Raw genomic sequence first — 19,369 nt, forward strand, 5'->3', positions numbered from 1 at the left:
GTGAGGGTCCTGGAACGCATATCCCCAGCGCTCCACGTCCAGGTCCTTGAGAGGCAGACCCGTCTGGAGTCGAGCGGTAAGTGTACATGCATCCTGATTGTGAGCTGTGCGTGTGGTGATTTTTCAGTAGTGTGCAGGTTGCACATCTGTTTGTATGGGGTCGAGTATGGGTGGGGGTGTACAGGGCCGTGTGGCTAACACATGCGAGGGCTGGAATGTGTGAGACATGGATTGTGCTTGTGTGTGTAGGCTTGCATGCCAAATGCAGTTGTGTGGGCACACATGTTTGGATGAATGTGTATGTAAGTAGACATGTCCGTGATGTCACGCATGCATGTTGTTTTCAGCTGCATGTATCAGCACTGTGTACATGTGCATGTGTGTGTATTTGACAAGGGTGCAACAGTGATGCAACATGGATGCATGTGACAGCGGTATGTGGAAGCCTGATGGGCAGATGTGACATGGATGCCCATCAGAACACTGCGACACTTGGCAGAGGTGTACACATGCATGCAAGTGTGGGGGTGTGTGTACATGTGTGGTGCACTTCCTGTGATGCATGTGATGTCTGGCTCACCTTTGCCTGCTCATGCTGTTGTATGTGTATGGATGGTGCTGGCAGTTGTGATATGGCTTTGTGGTATGGCTCTTGTGTGCAAGTTGAAATGACATGTGTGTTGGGGATTGTGATGACATGTCTGAGGTTTGCCAATGCCACTCATGTACAACTGTCATGTGTGTATGTGTCCATTGTACAGTGCCCTGATGCCTGTGTTTTATTTCTCCCTGTCTGCAGCGTCAACTGATGAAGAGGGCGGAGAAGGTGCTGTGGAGCACAGCGGCGGGGATCCCACCGCCAGCCGGAGACGCAAGGCCCGGCTCCCCTCCCATGTTGTCATCTCGTCGGGGAGTGAGGAGTCCGGTGCCGCGTCCCAGGCCGCAGCTGTCGGGGGGAGGTCCAAGAGGCGGAGGTTGGAGTTGGACTCCTCGGCAGCAGAAGGGGCAGCTGGGACCCCACAGGGCCCAACGGGGGAAGATGGCATGGAGTCATCCAGGTTGGTGGGGGGTTTGGTGGAGGAGGAGGCCGTGCAAGCAACAGAGACGGGGTCTGGAGGTGGGGATCCCACTGGTGCTAGTGGTGCAGTGCAGGACCAGGGACAAGAGGCAGCACAGGCCGCCGCGGAGGTGCCTGTGTGCAATCCTGTCCCTGATCCTGTCCCTGCATCATTTTGCACCAGCAGGGATGCCTACTTCCAGACCTGTTTTCAGGCAGGGGATGAGCTCACAACAACTGGCCTTCCTCTGCCCCTGACTGCTGGGGGGTAGTGGGTGGTGGGAGACATGAGTGGGGGCCTGGTGGAGGCTGCCCCTGGTGGCTGGGGGGTGGGGGTGGTAGGAGACATGCATTGTTGATCAGTAGTGCAAGGTGACATGTGGGTTGGCTGGGGGGCATGCCCATAGTGGATGGGCTGCCTGCGGGACATGGGCAGGGGTGCAGGGTAGTCCCCCGTGGTGTGGGCTGCCTGCAGGGGCCGTGGAGGTTGTAGAGGGAACACCTGGGAGGACCCACACGGCCAATTCACGTGTAGTACTCCCCAGAACCCCTGAAATACATGTACCTTGCTGAAATCGCGTGTGGAAATTCCTGCGCACCCCTGCAATACACGTACCCTGCTGAAATCGCGTGTGGAACTTCCCGCGCACCCCTGGAATACACGTACCCTGCTCGCACGGGGACAATCGCGTGTGGAACTTCCCGCGCACCCCTAAAATACACGTACCCTGATGGAATCGCGTGTGGAACTTCCCGCGCACCCCTGAAATACACGTACCCTGCTGAAATCGCGTGTGGAACTTCCCGCACACCCCTGAAATACACATACCCTGCTGATTTTGCGTGTGATACTTCCCGCGCACCCCTGATGCACACGTACACAGGAAAATCGCTTGTGGAACTTCCCGCGAACCACTGAAATACACGTTCCCCGCTTGGCGTTTGCTGTTTGCCAGCCTTGTGAACTGGTCCAGGGTTAGCGCAGCCCTTTGCGATTATTTGGGGATTTTGAAGGCTTTTCCTTGCGCGAGGGCGTTCTTGGGGGCGTAACTGGCGCTGCTGCAGGGTCGCTGCGCCACGCTGCACCACGGCTGGTTTTGGATGCGAAAATCCATGAATACGCTGTGCGCGGTAATCGATTTTAGTGCACGCGGCTGGCGCAGACATTCGCACGGGCATGCTGTGCGCCAGTCGCGTGCGTCACTTTTGTGCGAATTTCTATGAATTACCCTGCAAGTACCTTAGAAAACTCTGTCTCCAACACAGCTGGTTTGGAGAAAATATTGAAATGATCTTTAAACTGTAGAGTAATGCTTAAAAGTAACCTTGACATGGAGCAAGGACTAGTTAATGGAGCTCTTGTTACAGTTGTTGGCTTTCAAACATACCCACATGACAACAACATTCAGTTTGTCAATATTCTCTTTGACAAACTATCAGAAGTTATAAGGATAGGACGCTCAACAGCCGGATTCCTTCTTTTCAAAGACATGTATGTACGCAGAGAATAATTTTCTCTAACTCTAGCATACGCAGTCACCATTCACAAATCACATGGTCTTACCCTAGATATAGCATTGATAGATATTGGGAACACAGTCATTAAAGAAGGCATGAGCTACGTAGCACTATCAGACTTACGTACACTTGACAGTCTATTTCTAATCAACTTTGATGCAAGTTAAGTAAATGCTGATATTCCTTGCATTCCAGACTACAATAGACTAAGTTCACTGTACACCACCTTCTAAAAACCTATCCTGTTCCACAAAAAGCAAAACGGTGTAAAAGGAAACTACATCAAACAGAAACGCAATAGGATCTCACTGCAAATACTCCAATGAGAGTAAAAGAAGCTAATACTTCATAAATTACTACAACCAAAGAAGAATCTACTACTCAAAGTAACTTAGGTACTTCTTCAAAGAAGCAACACACATTCCGAAGAAATGACTTGGACACAGAACTATCAGGTCCATTCAAATTTTCAAATATAACTGGTGTAAATTGCTATGCAAATGTAGCAATACATAATCTATTCCAATTGCCACCAATTATTGACAACATTTACTTACACAATACAGACCAATTGTGTTTGCAAATGTTAGCCCTTCATAGAAATGCAACCAACAATCCTGACAACACCTACAGTGTTCATGGAATAAGACAAGAATTTGACTACTGTGCTGGAATGGTCAAATTCACTATGAACTCACAAGAAGATCCACAAGAATGTCTAATGTACTTACTACAAGTACTGGAAAACAAAAAACTACCTATAAATTAAATCTGACATGTGGAAATATACATGCACTGTCTGCAACCATGTGTCACAGGAACACATCCCTAATGAACGCTTCGTGTATGTACCAATACCTAACTGTGAATCCATTCCATTTCAGCAACTTGTACAAAATGCAAACCATGGCAGATTATGTACTACCTGCAGTTCAGATAATCGCTCCACCTTACAATTACAAACACATAGTAAATACATAATACTAATGCTTTTACGTTACAATGCATATGGTACCAAAAACAACTGCAAGCTGACTGGATCCACACATGGTCAAGTATCACTTGGTAAGAAAACCTTCACAACAATAGATATAATCTACCATGCAGGTGCCACAACCAATGCACATCACTACACTGCATATTTAAAAAAGAATTGTGGATGGTTTGAATGTAATGATAGTACCATTACTCTAAAGCAACGATTACCAGCAAATCGTATAAACGCTTATTTAATACTTTTAAAACCAAAATGTAATATCTAATCTGTGCGTAAACATTAACAAAACTTCAATTAGAAAACCATAAACAGTTAGAATACGCCAACAGGTATCTAACTGCCCCAAGATTCTGCAACAACCAAACAGATAAATCAATACTACTAAAATATAAGAAAAAATAAACAGTTAGAATACACCAACAGCTATCTAACTGCCCCAGAAATCTGCAACAACCCAACAGATAGATCAATAACTTGAAAGTATAAATAACAAACTATAACCATTTAGAATACGCCAACAGGTATCTAACTGCCCCAAAAAATCTGCAACAAGCCAAAAGATAGAATATTACCATAACATTATAAGTAAACAATTATAATACACCAACAAGTACCCAACAGCCCCAAATATCTGCAACAAGCCAACAGATAGAACGTTAGCCACAAACAACAAATAAACACTGAAAACAAAGAAAGAAATATATTGTACCATAACAAAAAAAGTTTTTTTTTAATCCAGCATGGATTTTTTTCCCACAGACCCAATGATTTAATAAACAAACACAGAAACTGAGCAAATTGCACAGTACACTGGTTTGTAAAATGCTAAAGATGAGGGTCGAAATAATGCAGAAATGTCTATTATGCAATGCAATAACTCATTATGAACTACCTACACTAACATTATCTTTTCTTTTATCACAGAAATTGAAAAAGAATATCTGCTCCAGTTACCCAAGTCATGAAGAAAATGTATCCAAACAAAAAAAGTATATAATAATTCAACTCACAAATATTGCTCCATAATACAACCATTGAAGCAAACATCTAACCATTCAACATAATCCAAAATGTTTACTTCCATGGATATGTTATACTGCAGTGCTTGTTACCAAACTCTACAATCTTAATTGCATGACTTAGCCAAAACTTCACATACAAACTATACAAATCAAACAGTACATAAACTTTAGGCTATGCACCCAAGACTCTAGGCCCTGGCCACAACCACTGCAGCATAACACACCCATAGAATCAAACATTTTAACTGTCCTTTATGGGCTACCTATACAGGATATTAATTACAATCAACACTGTACTAACAACCCAAAACCAATATCATACTAAAGTAAAATAGCCAGAAGTGCATTTTCTATGTCCACAATGATGAACACATCAGGGGCACCTGCCACCTAAACAAATACAGCATTTGACCCATCTCCTACTCTCCCACCCTCCCCAAGCACTCTTACACACCATCACACTCCCCAAAATTGTATTTTTTCCCCGCTCGTCGCCGCGCCTCACACCAGCCAAACAGCGAACATGTTGTATGTCTGTGGACACGGCACAAGCCAATTACTGGATGGATTTACACCAAATTTTCAAAAGCTCGCTTTCGGGACCAAGCCGCTTCTCCTACTGCAAATTTAGTGCAAATCCGTCCAGCGGTTTGAGCTGTAGGCATGAACAACGTTTTTTTCCCCATTCACTCTATTGGAAAAATAGATATTTTGGGACCCCCCTTATAACTTCCGCCCCCCTGCACCAAACCTCACTAATCTTTGCAAAGAAATTCAGAGTGGGCCATATAATTGACATGAGAACAAATGAGGAATACAAATGAAATCAGCCATATGTCTGCTCCAAAACTCTTAAGCCAATAATTAGGGAGAGGCTGGTTGTGGGTGGAGAGAGAAGGGTAACTGTCCAATCCTATTTACGAGAACTCTTGTATTTGTATTTGTATTTGTTTATTTATAACGCGCAGACCATCAGGCCCGGGGGCATCAGGGCGCAATTTGTACAAGGTTGCAAGAAAAGAACATACAGGGAAATAAATTACAATAAAAGTATACCAATACAGCATAATACAATCTTAATAATTACAAATATTACACAGGGTACAGTATCCCTAGGCTCCGCAGAGGGAGTATCCCTGAGGTAGTTGGGAGGGTAGCAGACCGGAAATCATGTAAGGGAACAGGCGGGCTGGGTAAGTAGGACAGATGTCTAACACAACTATTGCTGGTCAAAGAGCCAAGATTTGGTTTTATTCTTGAAGGTGTTGAAGGAGTCTTCAGCTCTGATTGCAGCGTGGAGGGTATTCCAAAGTTTAGAGGCTAGGACAGGGAAGCTAGTGCCTCTTGCTTTTTGGAGCTTAAACCTGGGGATAGTAAGGCAGTGAGTCTGAGCAATTCTTAGTGGACGGGCAGTGGAATGGCGCGAAAGCCGACTGCAGAGATAGATCGGAGCCTTGTTGGCTAGGCATTTGTGCGTGAGGGCAAGCGTTTTTAGGGAAATTCTCTGCTTCACGGGTAACCACTTAAGGCTAGTTCTGGCTTCTGAGATGTGGTGGTTACGAGGGATGTTCAGGGCCGCTCAAATTGCATTGTTCTGGGTGGTTTGGAGTTTGGATAGGTTTTCTTGGCTGGTGCCTAAATATAGAGCACTGCAGTAGTCTATTTTTGCCATGATAAGTGTTCTCGCTAGTGTGACGCTATTGTGGGTGGTGAGGAATGGTCTGCAGGCTGAAATGAGTTTGCACGTGTAGGCGGAGGTGGACCTGACTGCATTAGTTTGTCTTGACAAGGATAAGGTGGAATCTAGGTAAAAGCCTAGTGTTTTGGTGTCTTTCGAGACTTGTATGGAGTTGCCGTCTATGATGAATGACTGATAGGATGGCTCAAGTTTGCTCAGACGTTGTGAAGTACCCAGGATAAGTAGCTCCGTTTTATCGTCGTTCAGACATAGCTGGTGCTGGGCCATCCAGGCTTGGATGACCAAGTAGACGTCATTGAGGGCCTTGGTGTCAGCAAGATAATCACCAGAAATGGGAATGAGTATCTGGGTGTCATCCGCATAGTTGGTGTAGGAGACACCCAGATAATCAAGCACATCAAAGAGTGGTTTCGTAAAGATATTGTAAAGAGTAGGTGACACGCAAGAACCCTGAGGAACACCGCAATGAATAGGGAGGGAGCTGCGGCAGGGGAAGGTGCAAAGACCCTCATAGATCTGTTGCTCAGGAAGGATTTGATCCAGGCCGCTGCGGAGGGAGAGAAGTTGGCAGCAGAGTGGAGGTGCCTGCAAAGGATCTGGTGGTTAACCAAATCAAATGCGGCGGAGAGGTCAAGGAGTAATAGCATTGCTAATTTGCCCTTGTCCTTCAGGACTTCGATCTGGGTTTTTAGGTCTAATAGAGCCGTTTCGGTCCCATGTCTGGGCCGAAATCCGGATTGTCGTAGACCTAACAGATTGTTTGATTCAAGGTAGTTTTGGATCTGCAGGTAAGCTGCCCGGTCCAGTATCTTCAGCAGAAATGGTACTGTAGTAATAGGTCGGAAGTTCGTGGGTATGCTTGGGTCAAGGGAAGGTTTTTTTAGTAGCGGGATCACCCAGGCGTCTTTAAGGTTGTCCGGGACAATACCTGTTTCAAAGGATAAGGTAATGAAGGTTGTAATGAAAGGGGCTAGGTCATGGGCGGAGTCCTTAATGATGGGAGCTGGGCACGGGTCACCTTGGCAGTTGGATGGTTTCATCCTGAGGATGATGTTTTCTACTTCGGTGACAGTGAGTGGTGCGAAGGTGAAAGGTTTGATGTTGGCAGGGTTGGAGAAGGTGGGCCTAGTAGGGGAGAATGAGCGGTTGTCCCGCCTCAGGCAGTCCTGCTTTTCATTTATTTTAGATTGGAGCATAGAGATTTTGTTTAGGAGGGCTGCTTGAATGTTAGCACACCATTTGCTGTCTTTCGTGCAAGTGTCTGGCGGGGAGACTGGAGTTTCGAGCTCTTTTAGGACTCTGAAGAGTTCCTTGGAATTAGAGTCGGCTTGCAAGATACGATTATTAAGCGATTCTTTTTTAGCAATGATGATGGCGTCTTTATAAGTGAGGGAGGCGAGAAGGAAGCCGTCTTTATGCTCATCAGAAGGGTGGCTTTTCCAACGGTTTTCCGCACAGCGTTTGGCTTTGCGGAGGATTCTTAGCTGTGGAGTGAACCATGAGTTGGGATGTGCTTGTGGTTTAGCCTTCCTGGTTTTAATTGGTGCTAAGGTGTCAATAGCCGTGAGCATCATTTGGTTGTAGATGTCTGCTAGGGAGGTGGGATCAGAGCAGGCGTTGGTCGCCGCATTAAGAGAGGGGAGTAACAGTGGGAGGAGTTGTTCTCTTGTCTTGCAGGGCAATTCTCAAGATTGCAAACTTGATGGTGTCATCATTGCTATATAAGGTGGATGCACTATGAGGAAGGGCCAGAGCTTCTGAAACATACCTTCTGACAGCCACAAGGAATCACCAAAGAAGATTGCATCTGGATGCAGCTGTCAATTGCTAGGGGAGCCTAAAAAAGCTGAGTGGATTCTATGGTGAAGAGTTGCTAACCATCCGTGGGAGTGCACTGTCCAGGCCCCTGCATTGTCCTTACAGAGAGTCCTGACATGAAGCTGGCTTTCCTGAACTTTAAATAGAGGTTTTATATGTAAGTAGAATTGAACCCTTTCCAACCAACGTGTGGGGGGATTTGCTGGCCTTAAATTCTTTCCCTTTATTACAGGCGGGAGGGGGGGGGGCAAAACTGTGTAGATCCTTAGCCTTTTCACCTAATAAATATTAATTTAATTAACTCTCCCTGGCAGAACACCACAGCGTGATTTCTTTTTAAATTTGACATTTACAAAGCTCACTCCCGGTGTGCGCAGAAAACTACAGACTGTAATTTCAGTTGGTAATCCTATGGGTCCAGCTTTCCCAAAAACAGGCCTTTAAGTGGAGGGGGAACTGAAATCCAACATTCTCAAATCACCCCAACATTTGCTATCCAGCTTCCCAAAACAGTCCGTTAAGTGGAGGAGGGTCTGAAATCCAAAATTCTGAAATCATCCCAATTTATGATATCCAGCTTCCCCAACAAAGGCCTTTAAGTGAAGGGGGTCTAATATCCAAAATTCTTCAATCATCCTAATTTTTCTGTCAGACTTCCCCAACACAACCTAAAGTAGGGGGTGGGGGATCTGAAAATCCCACTGCAAAACCACTCTGTCTATATTTTAAGGAAAAGGTCTTAGTGAAATTATCTGCATTTATCTTAATCTGTACACAAAACTGCTAGCCTTTTAAGCACGCTGGAAAATCAAAATTTCAAAGCATTGCATACGTGATTGCTTTTATTTATTAATCAGTTTCATTATTTCTTGAAGTGAAGAATTGTGATTTGTGTTCTTTTTAACCCACTTGTGAGATTTATTTGTGTAACAAGAAGTTAACTGTGAGCCTCTTGTGAGTCTCTAAGAAGGTGGCGTGTGTAGTTTAGTGTGATTGCTATTACCTATGATTCAAATAAATACAAATATATTTCCTGTACACAGGCCTGGTTATTGGCTCTTTGGTAGCTTAAGGGGAGGGATCCAAGGGGCATGATATGAGGCTGAAATAGGGATGAATAAAAGAACTGACATTAACCGTTTATTGTGTGACAATTAGCTTGGGGAGGGAAGGAACGCCCTCTGTTGAGGTTGGTCTCTCAATTAACTGTTACAGGTTGACAATAATCCAAGACATGACAACTTGACATCTGAACATTGACCGATGAATGGCATCTATTGGCATGCAGTTTTGTAGTCAGGCAGTGAGCCCTCAAATTTATTTTTGAACAAATTACAATTGCTGTATGAAATCCATATGAACATCAACAACAAGACAAATACAACATGTCAGTGCTTTGAAGTAAAAAAAATAATTACATGTTTATGTAGAGCAACAAGTTCAGTAGAACTGAGTCTTGAAAATCAATGAAAAAGAAATACTTTAGTTGAATTGATGTTAAAGTGCCAATTTAATGTGACAAAAATGTTTGTCCCTAAATGGCACATAATTTGCTTCCCAAGTTTCAAAATTCAATATCTGTAAGTAAGCACTCTTTTCTTTTGCCACACAAAAAAAAAAGATCTCAGATCTCGATCTCAGGGAAACACTCAGAAAAAAAGGGCCACACTATTCCCAAGCCTCAAACCTTCAAAAAGCTTATCCTGCCCACATGCCCCCAGCCTCGGAATTACCCTACTCAAATCCCTTATATAATTTCAGGGCAATTTCCATACTTGAATCGTGATCTAATTTGAAAATTTCCATAATAGCAGATTTTCATAAATGTGAAGCTTTTGGTCCAGCAGTGCATCATGGGAGATGTAACTAAATTTTTGGGTACAGGGACAGCTCTGTGCCAAATTTAATAAAAATGATTGGCTGGATTTACCCCAAACAAACGAAGGATTTTCTTCCAGCGCTTTGTGCCTAACTTGTTTCTTATTGGAAGAAAATCAGTCCAGTGACTTTGCACTGTTCGTTTGATCAAAAAATGTGACATACTACCTGTGAAAAAACAAATCAAAAAGTGAAAAACACACCCTTTTTTACCCTATGTATCTTTTGAAACGTAACACAGGTTTGCATGAAATTGTCCATTTCGGGAGGAGGGGGAGGTCCAGGACAGACATCTTAGTTTTAAAATGCTTTTGCGGATTTGTCCTGCAGTTAAAACGTTGTTAGAAATAGAATTTTCACATTTCCACATTTCCTCCTTACCCCATCCCAAAACGAGGTAGAAGGATTGAGAATGAATGGTGCAAAAAAGAAAAAAATGCTGTTTGATTTTTAATTTCAAAAACTATTAAGAAAACAAAACTTTTTATTTTGTATTCTTTCTTATTGGAGCTGTGCACTTGGGCTGAGAGCACGGTTGCTGCTTAGATTTCCACTGCTGAATGCCTCTCATTACCGACCTTGCAGCAATTTTTAAGATTGGCGCTGCTTCAAGCTTCTGCAAGAGGCTTCTCCCTCAAACCCCTTTTGCTTTCCTGTTGGCCAGTCACCATACTAAACTGGCCTATCGTAGACCGGCAGGCTTTAGCCGGCCCACAACTGAAAGGCCCACTTTCTAAGGCCCTGTCTGTCCCTGTCTGTGCTACTACACGCCCATGCCATATTTCTTGGCCCACCTATCCACTGACTTTGCCTCGAGCCGCTCCTTCAGGTGAGATGAAAGCCATGTGCGCCCCATGTTTCTTGTCCCCACCCATGTGCTTTCTCACAATGCCCTCATGTGCACTTTGTGCCTCTCACATCGTCCACCGTTCCCATACGTTCACAATATGGAGACCTGTCGATATCATCAGCACCAATGTCAGCACTATGACTCTGCCAAAGCTCACCTCCCATCCCCTCAGGGGCACATGACTGGGTTGGCTGCCTCAATATGCACTCCCTATTACCAGCTTGGCCCATGCAGTTTCTCTACCCACCTGCACTTGCATATCTGATGTAAAGCACCTATACCTGAATTACGACTTTCCAAATTGTGCACCTAAACTTATGTCGCTCTTCACCTACCTGTAATCGTATGTTTTTATATAGCTCCCCGCAGCATGAGGTGAGGCTTTCCAAATTGTGCTCCTATATTTATGTCACTCCTTAGCTACCTGTAACCACATGTTTTGATGTAGCTCCCCGCACCATGAGGTGAGGCTTTCCAAATTGTGCTTCTATAATTATGTCACTCCTTAGCTACCTTTAACCGCATGTTTTGATGTAGCTCCCTGCACTATGAGGTGAGGCTTTCCAAATTATGCACCTAAACGTATGTCGCTCTTCATCTACCTGTAACAGCATGTTTTGATGTAGCTCCTTTCAACCCGAGGTGAGGCTATCCAAATTGTGCTCCTATACTTGGTCACTCGTTACCTACCTGTAACCGCATGTTTTGATGTAACTCCCCGCACCATGAAATGCAAATAAAAATAAAGAAAGAAAGAAATGAGGCGAGGCTTTCCAAATTGTGCTCCTATACTTATGTCACTCCTTACCTACCTATAACTGCGTGTTTTGATGTAGCTCCCTGCACCATGAGGTGAGGCTTTCCAAATTATGCACACCAATTTATGTCTGATAGCAACCACTGCAACTACCCCTAAGTAAACCACCCATGTAATGGCTGTAACTTTCTACCAATGTAAGTAACCACTGTAACCACTTTCTTATGTAAAAGCGCCTAGATGCTCTGGGCTTTGTGCGCTATATAAATTAAAAAATAAACAAATAAATAAGATAGCTTTCTCCGGCATCCGGTGAAAGTGTAGCCAACAAAAATGTAGTCAGTGAAAATGTCGTGGTGAAATTACCTCTGCAGTGAAAAAGTGAAAAAGTGAAAAAGTTGCTAAGCAAAAGTAGTCAATAAATTCAGGTGAAATGTAGCCCATAATGTATTGCTGCTAGGGTAATTGTTAGGCTTACGGAGGGTTTAATGGGCTTGTGATTGCCTGGTTTAGTATTATGATAAGGAGTCAGGTAAGGATAGGGGTTTAGGATAAAAGTTTGGGTTAGAGTAAACATGTTGAACTTTGGTTAGCCATTATGGTAGATTAACTGCCAGGGTAAGTGTTAGAGTATGAGTTGTTGTAAGGATAGGGCTAATAGAGTAATGGTTAGGGTTAAAGTAAGGGATGCGAAAGTTGGAGAGGGCTGGTGATTTTGGCATAGGATAGTGGTTAGGAGAAACCTAGTGATGGAGCATTGAGGAGGTACAAGATGGGAGGAAAGAAAAGTGTTGCAGAAAGGGATCCCTTAGGCAGTGGATTGTGGCATCCATTGGTAAGGCAGTGGTGGTTGTGGGGAAGAAAGTCACACCGTTGAGCCATGGAAGTGTCAAGCAAGCACATGTTGATCCTCTATGTCACCTTTGGCTACCAGCCCCTTGGTGGAAGCTCTGGAGGTTTGCCAGCTTCCACTCCTGTGCATGCCTAAACATGCAGGTACACATGGACTCAGAGACCCAGGAACATTTGTCTTTCCGACAGCAAGATCGAGAAACAGACAAGCAAGTTGTGTAGATATTACTTACTCTACGCTTTTCAGTGACACTTTCTGACTTGATCGTGTTGCAGAGACTGTGATGAAGATATGGAGAGCAGTGAGTCCCAACAATATCTCCGGCTTTAACTCCACACCAAAGCGCTCCTTGATCACGTCGTTCCTGCTCTGGTAAATATGGCAAACATCCAATATCAAATCACAGAACATAGCTTTAATATCATGTACATGCCAACACACCATGACTTATGTGAATTCAACACCTAGACTGGTCAGTAAGGGTGAGCAAACTTCACAAAACTGAATCCCGACAGACATTCACATATTTTTGGGAATAATTCCAGACTTTCTCGGTGTCCCATGAGCCATTTACATTGCCGTCCAATCACCTCAATTCTCAAGTAAATCATTGAACCTCAATGATTTTCCAGAGATTTTAGGAGCTAAACAGCATGGTAAAATTTAAAAATGAGAAAAAATAACAAACCCATTGATTTAATAATTACACAATTGTAAAAACATTAGAAATATATATAATGTGTAAAACATCAAACAATCAATATATTTTAATGAGTTATTTAGAAACTTGTGAAGTATTTAAAAAAAAATATTTGCATAAATCATTTATTAAAAAGTGAAATCGAATTCAATAAAATCTCTTTAAAATTGAAAATAAATATTAACATGGAAAGGAATATTAAACATAATATATTGTTTAAGAATTGTTAGAAGATTGTATACTACTTTAAATATGTATATATACATACGTTGTAAACATAATAGTGCCATTAAACTCCACTAAAAATCTCTTTAAAATTACAAAATAATATTATGATGCATAGAAATATGAACCAGAGCACACTATATTGAGCACACGTTTTTAGGAGCTTTTTGTGCTTTTCTTTGTGAGTTCTTAAAATGTTCACTATATATGTCATACAGTTTAGTGGTTCTACATAGTATAAAGAACTTCAAACATATATAAAGTTCAGTCGTACCACACTCCAAAAAAAGTACAACTGTTTGAAAAGTTCACAGGACTTCGAGTTGTGATCAATTCGCTCACCCATATTGGTCAGAACAATCCCTTTAACGCAAACCCTCCACTGGCATATATTCTCAGCAGTTTTATTATAATTCTCGGTAGATCCATAAAAAATTGTAGGAAAACATTCTTGTATTTCATCTATAGTGCACTGATATGTAATCATAGTGCTTAAACTAGCCTCATTAAGCTGGCCTGCCTTTCCCGTTTGCCTCTCTATCTGACAATTCTGAAAATTGTATCTATAGTCTATGTGCCATACTTCTATCACTTTCTTGGTATCGGAGCAGAAGAAAACAAATATTGACTAACACCTTCTGGTTGCTTTAAATATCAAATCCTCTGAGCGGTTTAAACCGGCTAACTAGAGAGAATGAAAATGATTAACACCTTAATAGCATGGACGTCATTACCAGAAACCTCCCAATCAACTCACTCAGTCACTCACTCACGCTTTCTCCTTAGATTATACAATGTCAGGAGCAGTCCCATAAACATGTCACACTGGCTTGTTCACACCTGATGCCTCGATATTCTGTAGAACCCATACCGAGAAATGCACATTCTCTCCTAGTTGTATGAATGAATGAATGTGAGTAACATTTTCCACTACTCAAGACTTTTGATTAAGCATATGAAGGAATCATAGCCGGTCAAGTGGCACAGCGAGTAGAGAGCTCGCTTTGAATCCGGCGGGGCCAAACTCAGCCTTTCATCCTTCTGAGCTCGATAAATGAGCACCACACACACACACCGTGGGTAATAATAAGCAGCGCTCAGATACCTGAGGGTTCGTAGCGCTATATAAGTGCCAAATTATTATTATTATAAAATACACAGAATGGAAGCACAAAAATAAAACACATATCCTGGATGAAATCTGTAAAGTGTTTAACATTAGTCACACCCATTTATACAATAGTTGTAGAGTTCTTGTATGTATAAATGCCTCAAAAGTGTGTACAGTTCTACGTGGCTTCCCAGCTAGGTTTGCACTTAAAACATTCCATGCATCTATACATACATCAGTGAAAAACGGTAAAATACAAAATACCTGTGCAATAAGAAATGTGCAGAACCCCTTCTTCACAGTAAAGGCTCTAACTGATCGCCTTCATTGCCACTCAGATGGAAAGATGTCAGCATGTGTAGAAAATGCCAAAGTGAAATTTAGCAGCGTCTCCTTGTGGGAATAAAAGTGGAAAGCAATAATGTGCCAGACACATAGGCAATATGTCATGAATAAGGCTCCCCTCTGTGAGTGTCCTCTATCCCAATTAACCATACACACCTGTAATTTTTATATTTGTGTTTTTGGCCCAGTTCACAGAGAGTCTCTATCTAACACCATATATGGTTGCTTGACTTGGCTTAGCCTCGGCAGGTGGCTGTGTGGCTTAGCACATCTTCCTTTTGCACCCCCACTACATGTGTAAAAGGGTGTCTACTGAACGTTTCACATAGTCTGTGACCTTCCAGGTGGCTGATATAAAGCTTGACATCACCCTGGTCACCCTAGGTGAGGCTTAACCAAGTTTTGCCCAGTTCACTCGAATTATCTCTGTATGTTCCGTAATGGATGAACTGTGCAGGATCAGTAGGGTTGATCCGATTAGCTGTTTTTACGTTTAGCTCTGCTATGCATTGTTTTGTCTTTGTAGGTTATTTATTGTCTCTGAATTTTATGAATTTTGCACAGCGACTTGAAACTGGTTCTGCTGGTAATGGGTTGTGTTTAATAAATAATGTTAATACTACGAAGAAAACTATCGAGCCTTTATTGAATCAACTCGGATTTAAACTTTGTAGACCAGCACTAACATATTTATTGTTAGCCTACTCTCACTTGGTAGCATGGACATTGCTGAACTATCTCTGATATGACCATAAAACTAAGGAATGTCCTAATGAACTTCTAATTAATATCCACTTTTCTTATTATGTCTTGCTTTTATGCATTTTATATTGCATTTATTTTATCTCAAGGTTCATAGTGAGGATGTTTACTTTGATGGATATTTTACATATCTGAATAACGTTTTTTGACTGACTGACAGCGCAAAACAGTGTCGCTGAATTAGAGTTGCGCACACAATTTTTCTATAGTAGTCCTACCAATGTTGAAATTCACACCTCTCCATAGTTCAGGCACAGCAGCTTAAAATATGTTAAGGCTTCAATGTTGGCCCTCGCCCAACTCATCTCCCAGACCAAACATGTTGGCGGTTTTCACAACCGCCAATCTGGATTCCGACCATCTGGAGGCACGGAAACTGCTCTTTTGAACACCCGTGAAGCACTGCTTGCTTCGCTTGATTCCAACTCCCCTGCTGTCCTCATCCTCCTTGTTCTCTCTCTTCTGAATTTGACACAGTGAACCATTTCATCCTCATAAAAAGGCTCCATGATACCCTGGGTATCTCAGAGTGGGCACTGGAATGGCTTACCTCCTTCCTAAATGACTGTTCCTCCAAAACAATTATGGGCCCTTCTCCTCCCCCAGAGCCACATTCACATGTGGCATCCCCCAGGGTTCCATTCTTACCCCCTGGCTCTTTAACATATACCCTTCTCTGCTGGCATGCCGCATATCCTCCTTCTACCCCAAATTCCAGTGCTACCCTGATGACACACAAATCTTCTTCAAATTTCCCACTGACGACCTTGCACCTTCCTTCACCCCTGACTGACTCTCGTTCATCCAGTCCTGGTGCACTGCTAATGTCCTCTGCCTCAATGCCAGCAAAACAGAGATTGTACCTATTGGGACCGCTGCACCCTACTTCTTACCTTCACTCTGTCCGTCCTCCATGGGCTCACCCAAGGCCCCCTCATCTGAAGCCAGGAATCTGAGAGTCATCTTTAACTCCTCCCTTTCCTTCATCCCTCATATCCAGGATATTGTCAAGAAGTCCCACTTTCAGCTCTTCCTTCTCAAAGGAATTATACCTTTCCTCACCTTCCCCCAGAGACTCAACGTTACCCGTGCTCTGGTTCTCTCTAAGATGGACTATTGCAACAGCCTTCTCCTTAATAGGTCAGCGAGATGTATCCTTGGCCTCAAGCCCAGGGACCGGATCTCTCCTGACCTACAATGTCTCCACTGGCTCCCAGTCTCAAATTCAAAGCCCTTTGTATCATCCACAAGGCTATCTGGGGCCCGGAACCACTCTATCTTCAATGCGTTCTGACCAAATACTCTCTCCTTCTAGACTCCTGTGTTCCCCTGGCTCCAACTCCCTGCGGGTGAACAGCTTGCTAAACAGGCAGCTGGTGGGAACTTTCCTCGGTGGGCTCCCTTCTGTGGAATAGCCTCCCTCTTTCACTGTGTCTTGAGCAGGACCTCCTCAAGTTCCGGAAAAACCTCAAGACTTTTCTCTTTTCCTCCTCCTTCTACTCCTCTCTTCCCTGCGCCACTGATGTGCAGGGCCTTTAAGTTTCTCGGGGCCATGAGCCCCCACATCTCTCATCCCAGCCGCTGCCTTAATGCACTTGCTTAGGATCCCCCTCCCCACGGGAGGCTGCAATTACGTTACTGTTCCTAGTACTTCACCCGAGCACTTCGCCATGAGCACCTCAGCACCTATCCATTAACCCTGTCCCCTCTGCACTTGCAGGTTCTGAACACTCACAAGGCATAGTAGGTTTGTCTCCCCTCCCTTTACTCTCAGGATTTGTTGTACTTTTAATTCAATTTTTTATCTTTGTAGTTCTTTTTCTACCTTCCCCTGTCCCCACCCTGTTGCCCTGTGGGCACTTTGAAACAGTTTTGCTAATTGAACAAGCACCTAACAAATGGCCAATAAATAAATAAATAAATGTACCATCTCTGAGAAATTTTGTCACATCACAATGTAGAACGAGGTGGTCTGCTCAAGCTATTGCGAACAGTTCTTTCTCCCGTGTGTTGCTTAGTGTCTCAAATATGGATAAGGGATTGGTATTTAGTAAAGACATATTTCCACTTCTTGGAATGTGTTATCTTCCATTCCCCCTGTTTCCCTTATTGTGTTACCTTTTTAGATTGTTTAGCTGTCCCTTTTGTTTTCAATTTATCATCCAAGTGTTTTAATGTGGTGTTGATGGTCCTGCTGCTACATACGCTCTCCGTGCACTGGCAACCATGTTGTTGTATTGTGAAATGTGATTTTTTTTATGGGTTAATTCATGTATTTTATTTTTACTGTGGCATTGATTGTTACTGCATGTACACTCCGTGTACTCCAGTGCTGCTGTTGGAAAATATTCTGGTAAGTAATGAAGTGTCTCAAAGAGTTTACTCTTTTTTGGGGTCAAACCTCCAGAGTTCTGCTCGAGAGGCTAGGATGTCTCCAATTTTGGCTTTTACAGCTCGGGTCATGTTGAATGCAGTCGTATTCCCATGCTTCCTTGCAAAACTGATTATTACATTATTGGCCGACAGTGACTTCTCAGTTCCCCTTATCACATGGGAGTGCCAAGTTGCTGTGTTTGCAATCTCTCCTCAGGAGTAGTTGTGAAGTAAATATTTCCCCCCTGTGCCCACAACACAAATGATTTAACAATCATGCTGCTCACCACAGTGAAAGCAGAGAGCTTCAACACATCAAGTAGAGTTTTTCTAAGTAGAGCGTAGAATTGTCCCACTTGAGTAGCAATGCGTTTGTTATCATGAATAGCATATTGCATACATTTGAGCAGCATAGGCACACTAGAAGGTGTGTTGGTTAGGTTTAATTTATGTTGTTTTCCCATATGTATTGCTTTTATTTATATATATGGTACACTGAGTTGTGTCAATCTGTTCCTGGTCTATGGTAATTTCTTATGAGACTATGGCCCTTAGTCACAGGGCGTCTTTCAATGGGGGCTTACCATTTTAAAACAGTCCTGTGAATTAGGCACTATAATCATTGTAAAGAGTACAACAAATAATGTAAATATCTGGACCATTGGAATTTTATTGTGAATTTGGCTTGTATGATGTTGTATTGACTACGTTCAAGATTTATCCTTTTTTAAGGATAAAAATCTTTTTCCATGGGAAATTGATACCTATATGTTGTAACTTTATATCAGTTTCCCCTGGGGCTAAACAGATCTTCTTAATCCTGTGTGGGTAAGGTTTACACAAGGCGGATGTTGAGATGTGTCCTGTTGCAAGAAGTCTGCACACAAAGCTAATCTTGGTAGACTACAAGTCAGATACAAAATAAAACACAACAATACAACTGGCAGAAGCAGATTTTGCTATTGAGACCTCAGTGATCAGGAAAGAGCTTCCCTGTGAAAGATTCCAAAGTACCTGTACAAAATTACAAACAAAATCCAAGCTTCTTTTGAAAAAGTCCTAAAGCTTGACGGCCTCCTCTGCAGAATGTTTTCACTCAAGCGGCAGTTCATGAGATATATGATGTTGTTCAGTTCAGTGCAAACAGCCAATTGAAATTGAAGTTGAGTGGTTGCATCAATCCAAGAGATGCTCATACTTATGACATAGTATTTCACAAAGAATTGTATAACTGTAGCTCATACATAATGTCTTGCGAAGAGCAGATAAACCTCCTGAAATACTACTGAATGTGCCAGAATATGTAAGTTGGGTAAATATAATTGACTGTTTATTACAGGATCTTTTTTAAGGTAAGGTTTTCGTTTTCAAAATGGCAGAAGTTGAGTGACACTACAAGGAAAT

At 42.8% G+C, this 19,369-nt stretch overlaps 1 protein-coding gene across 1 annotated transcript in view; it reads right to left on the bottom strand.

Moving 5' to 3' along the window:
- The window catches only part of FRMPD3 (FERM and PDZ domain containing 3), a 1,207,861-nt gene that overhangs the window by 586,814 nt on the left and 601,678 nt on the right, over positions 1–19,369 (bottom strand). The window contains exon 9 of the mRNA XM_069613047.1: positions 12,682–12,818. Coding sequence (XP_069469148.1) covers positions 12,682–12,818 — 137 coding nt within the window. The remainder of the gene's footprint in view (positions 1–12,681; positions 12,819–19,369) is intronic.

This window comes from Ambystoma mexicanum, chromosome 5p (assembly GCF_040938575.1).
Source record: "Ambystoma mexicanum isolate Mex_15411 chromosome 5p, UKY_AmexF1_1, whole genome shotgun sequence".
NCBI lineage: Eukaryota > Metazoa > Chordata > Amphibia > Caudata > Ambystomatidae > Ambystoma > Ambystoma mexicanum.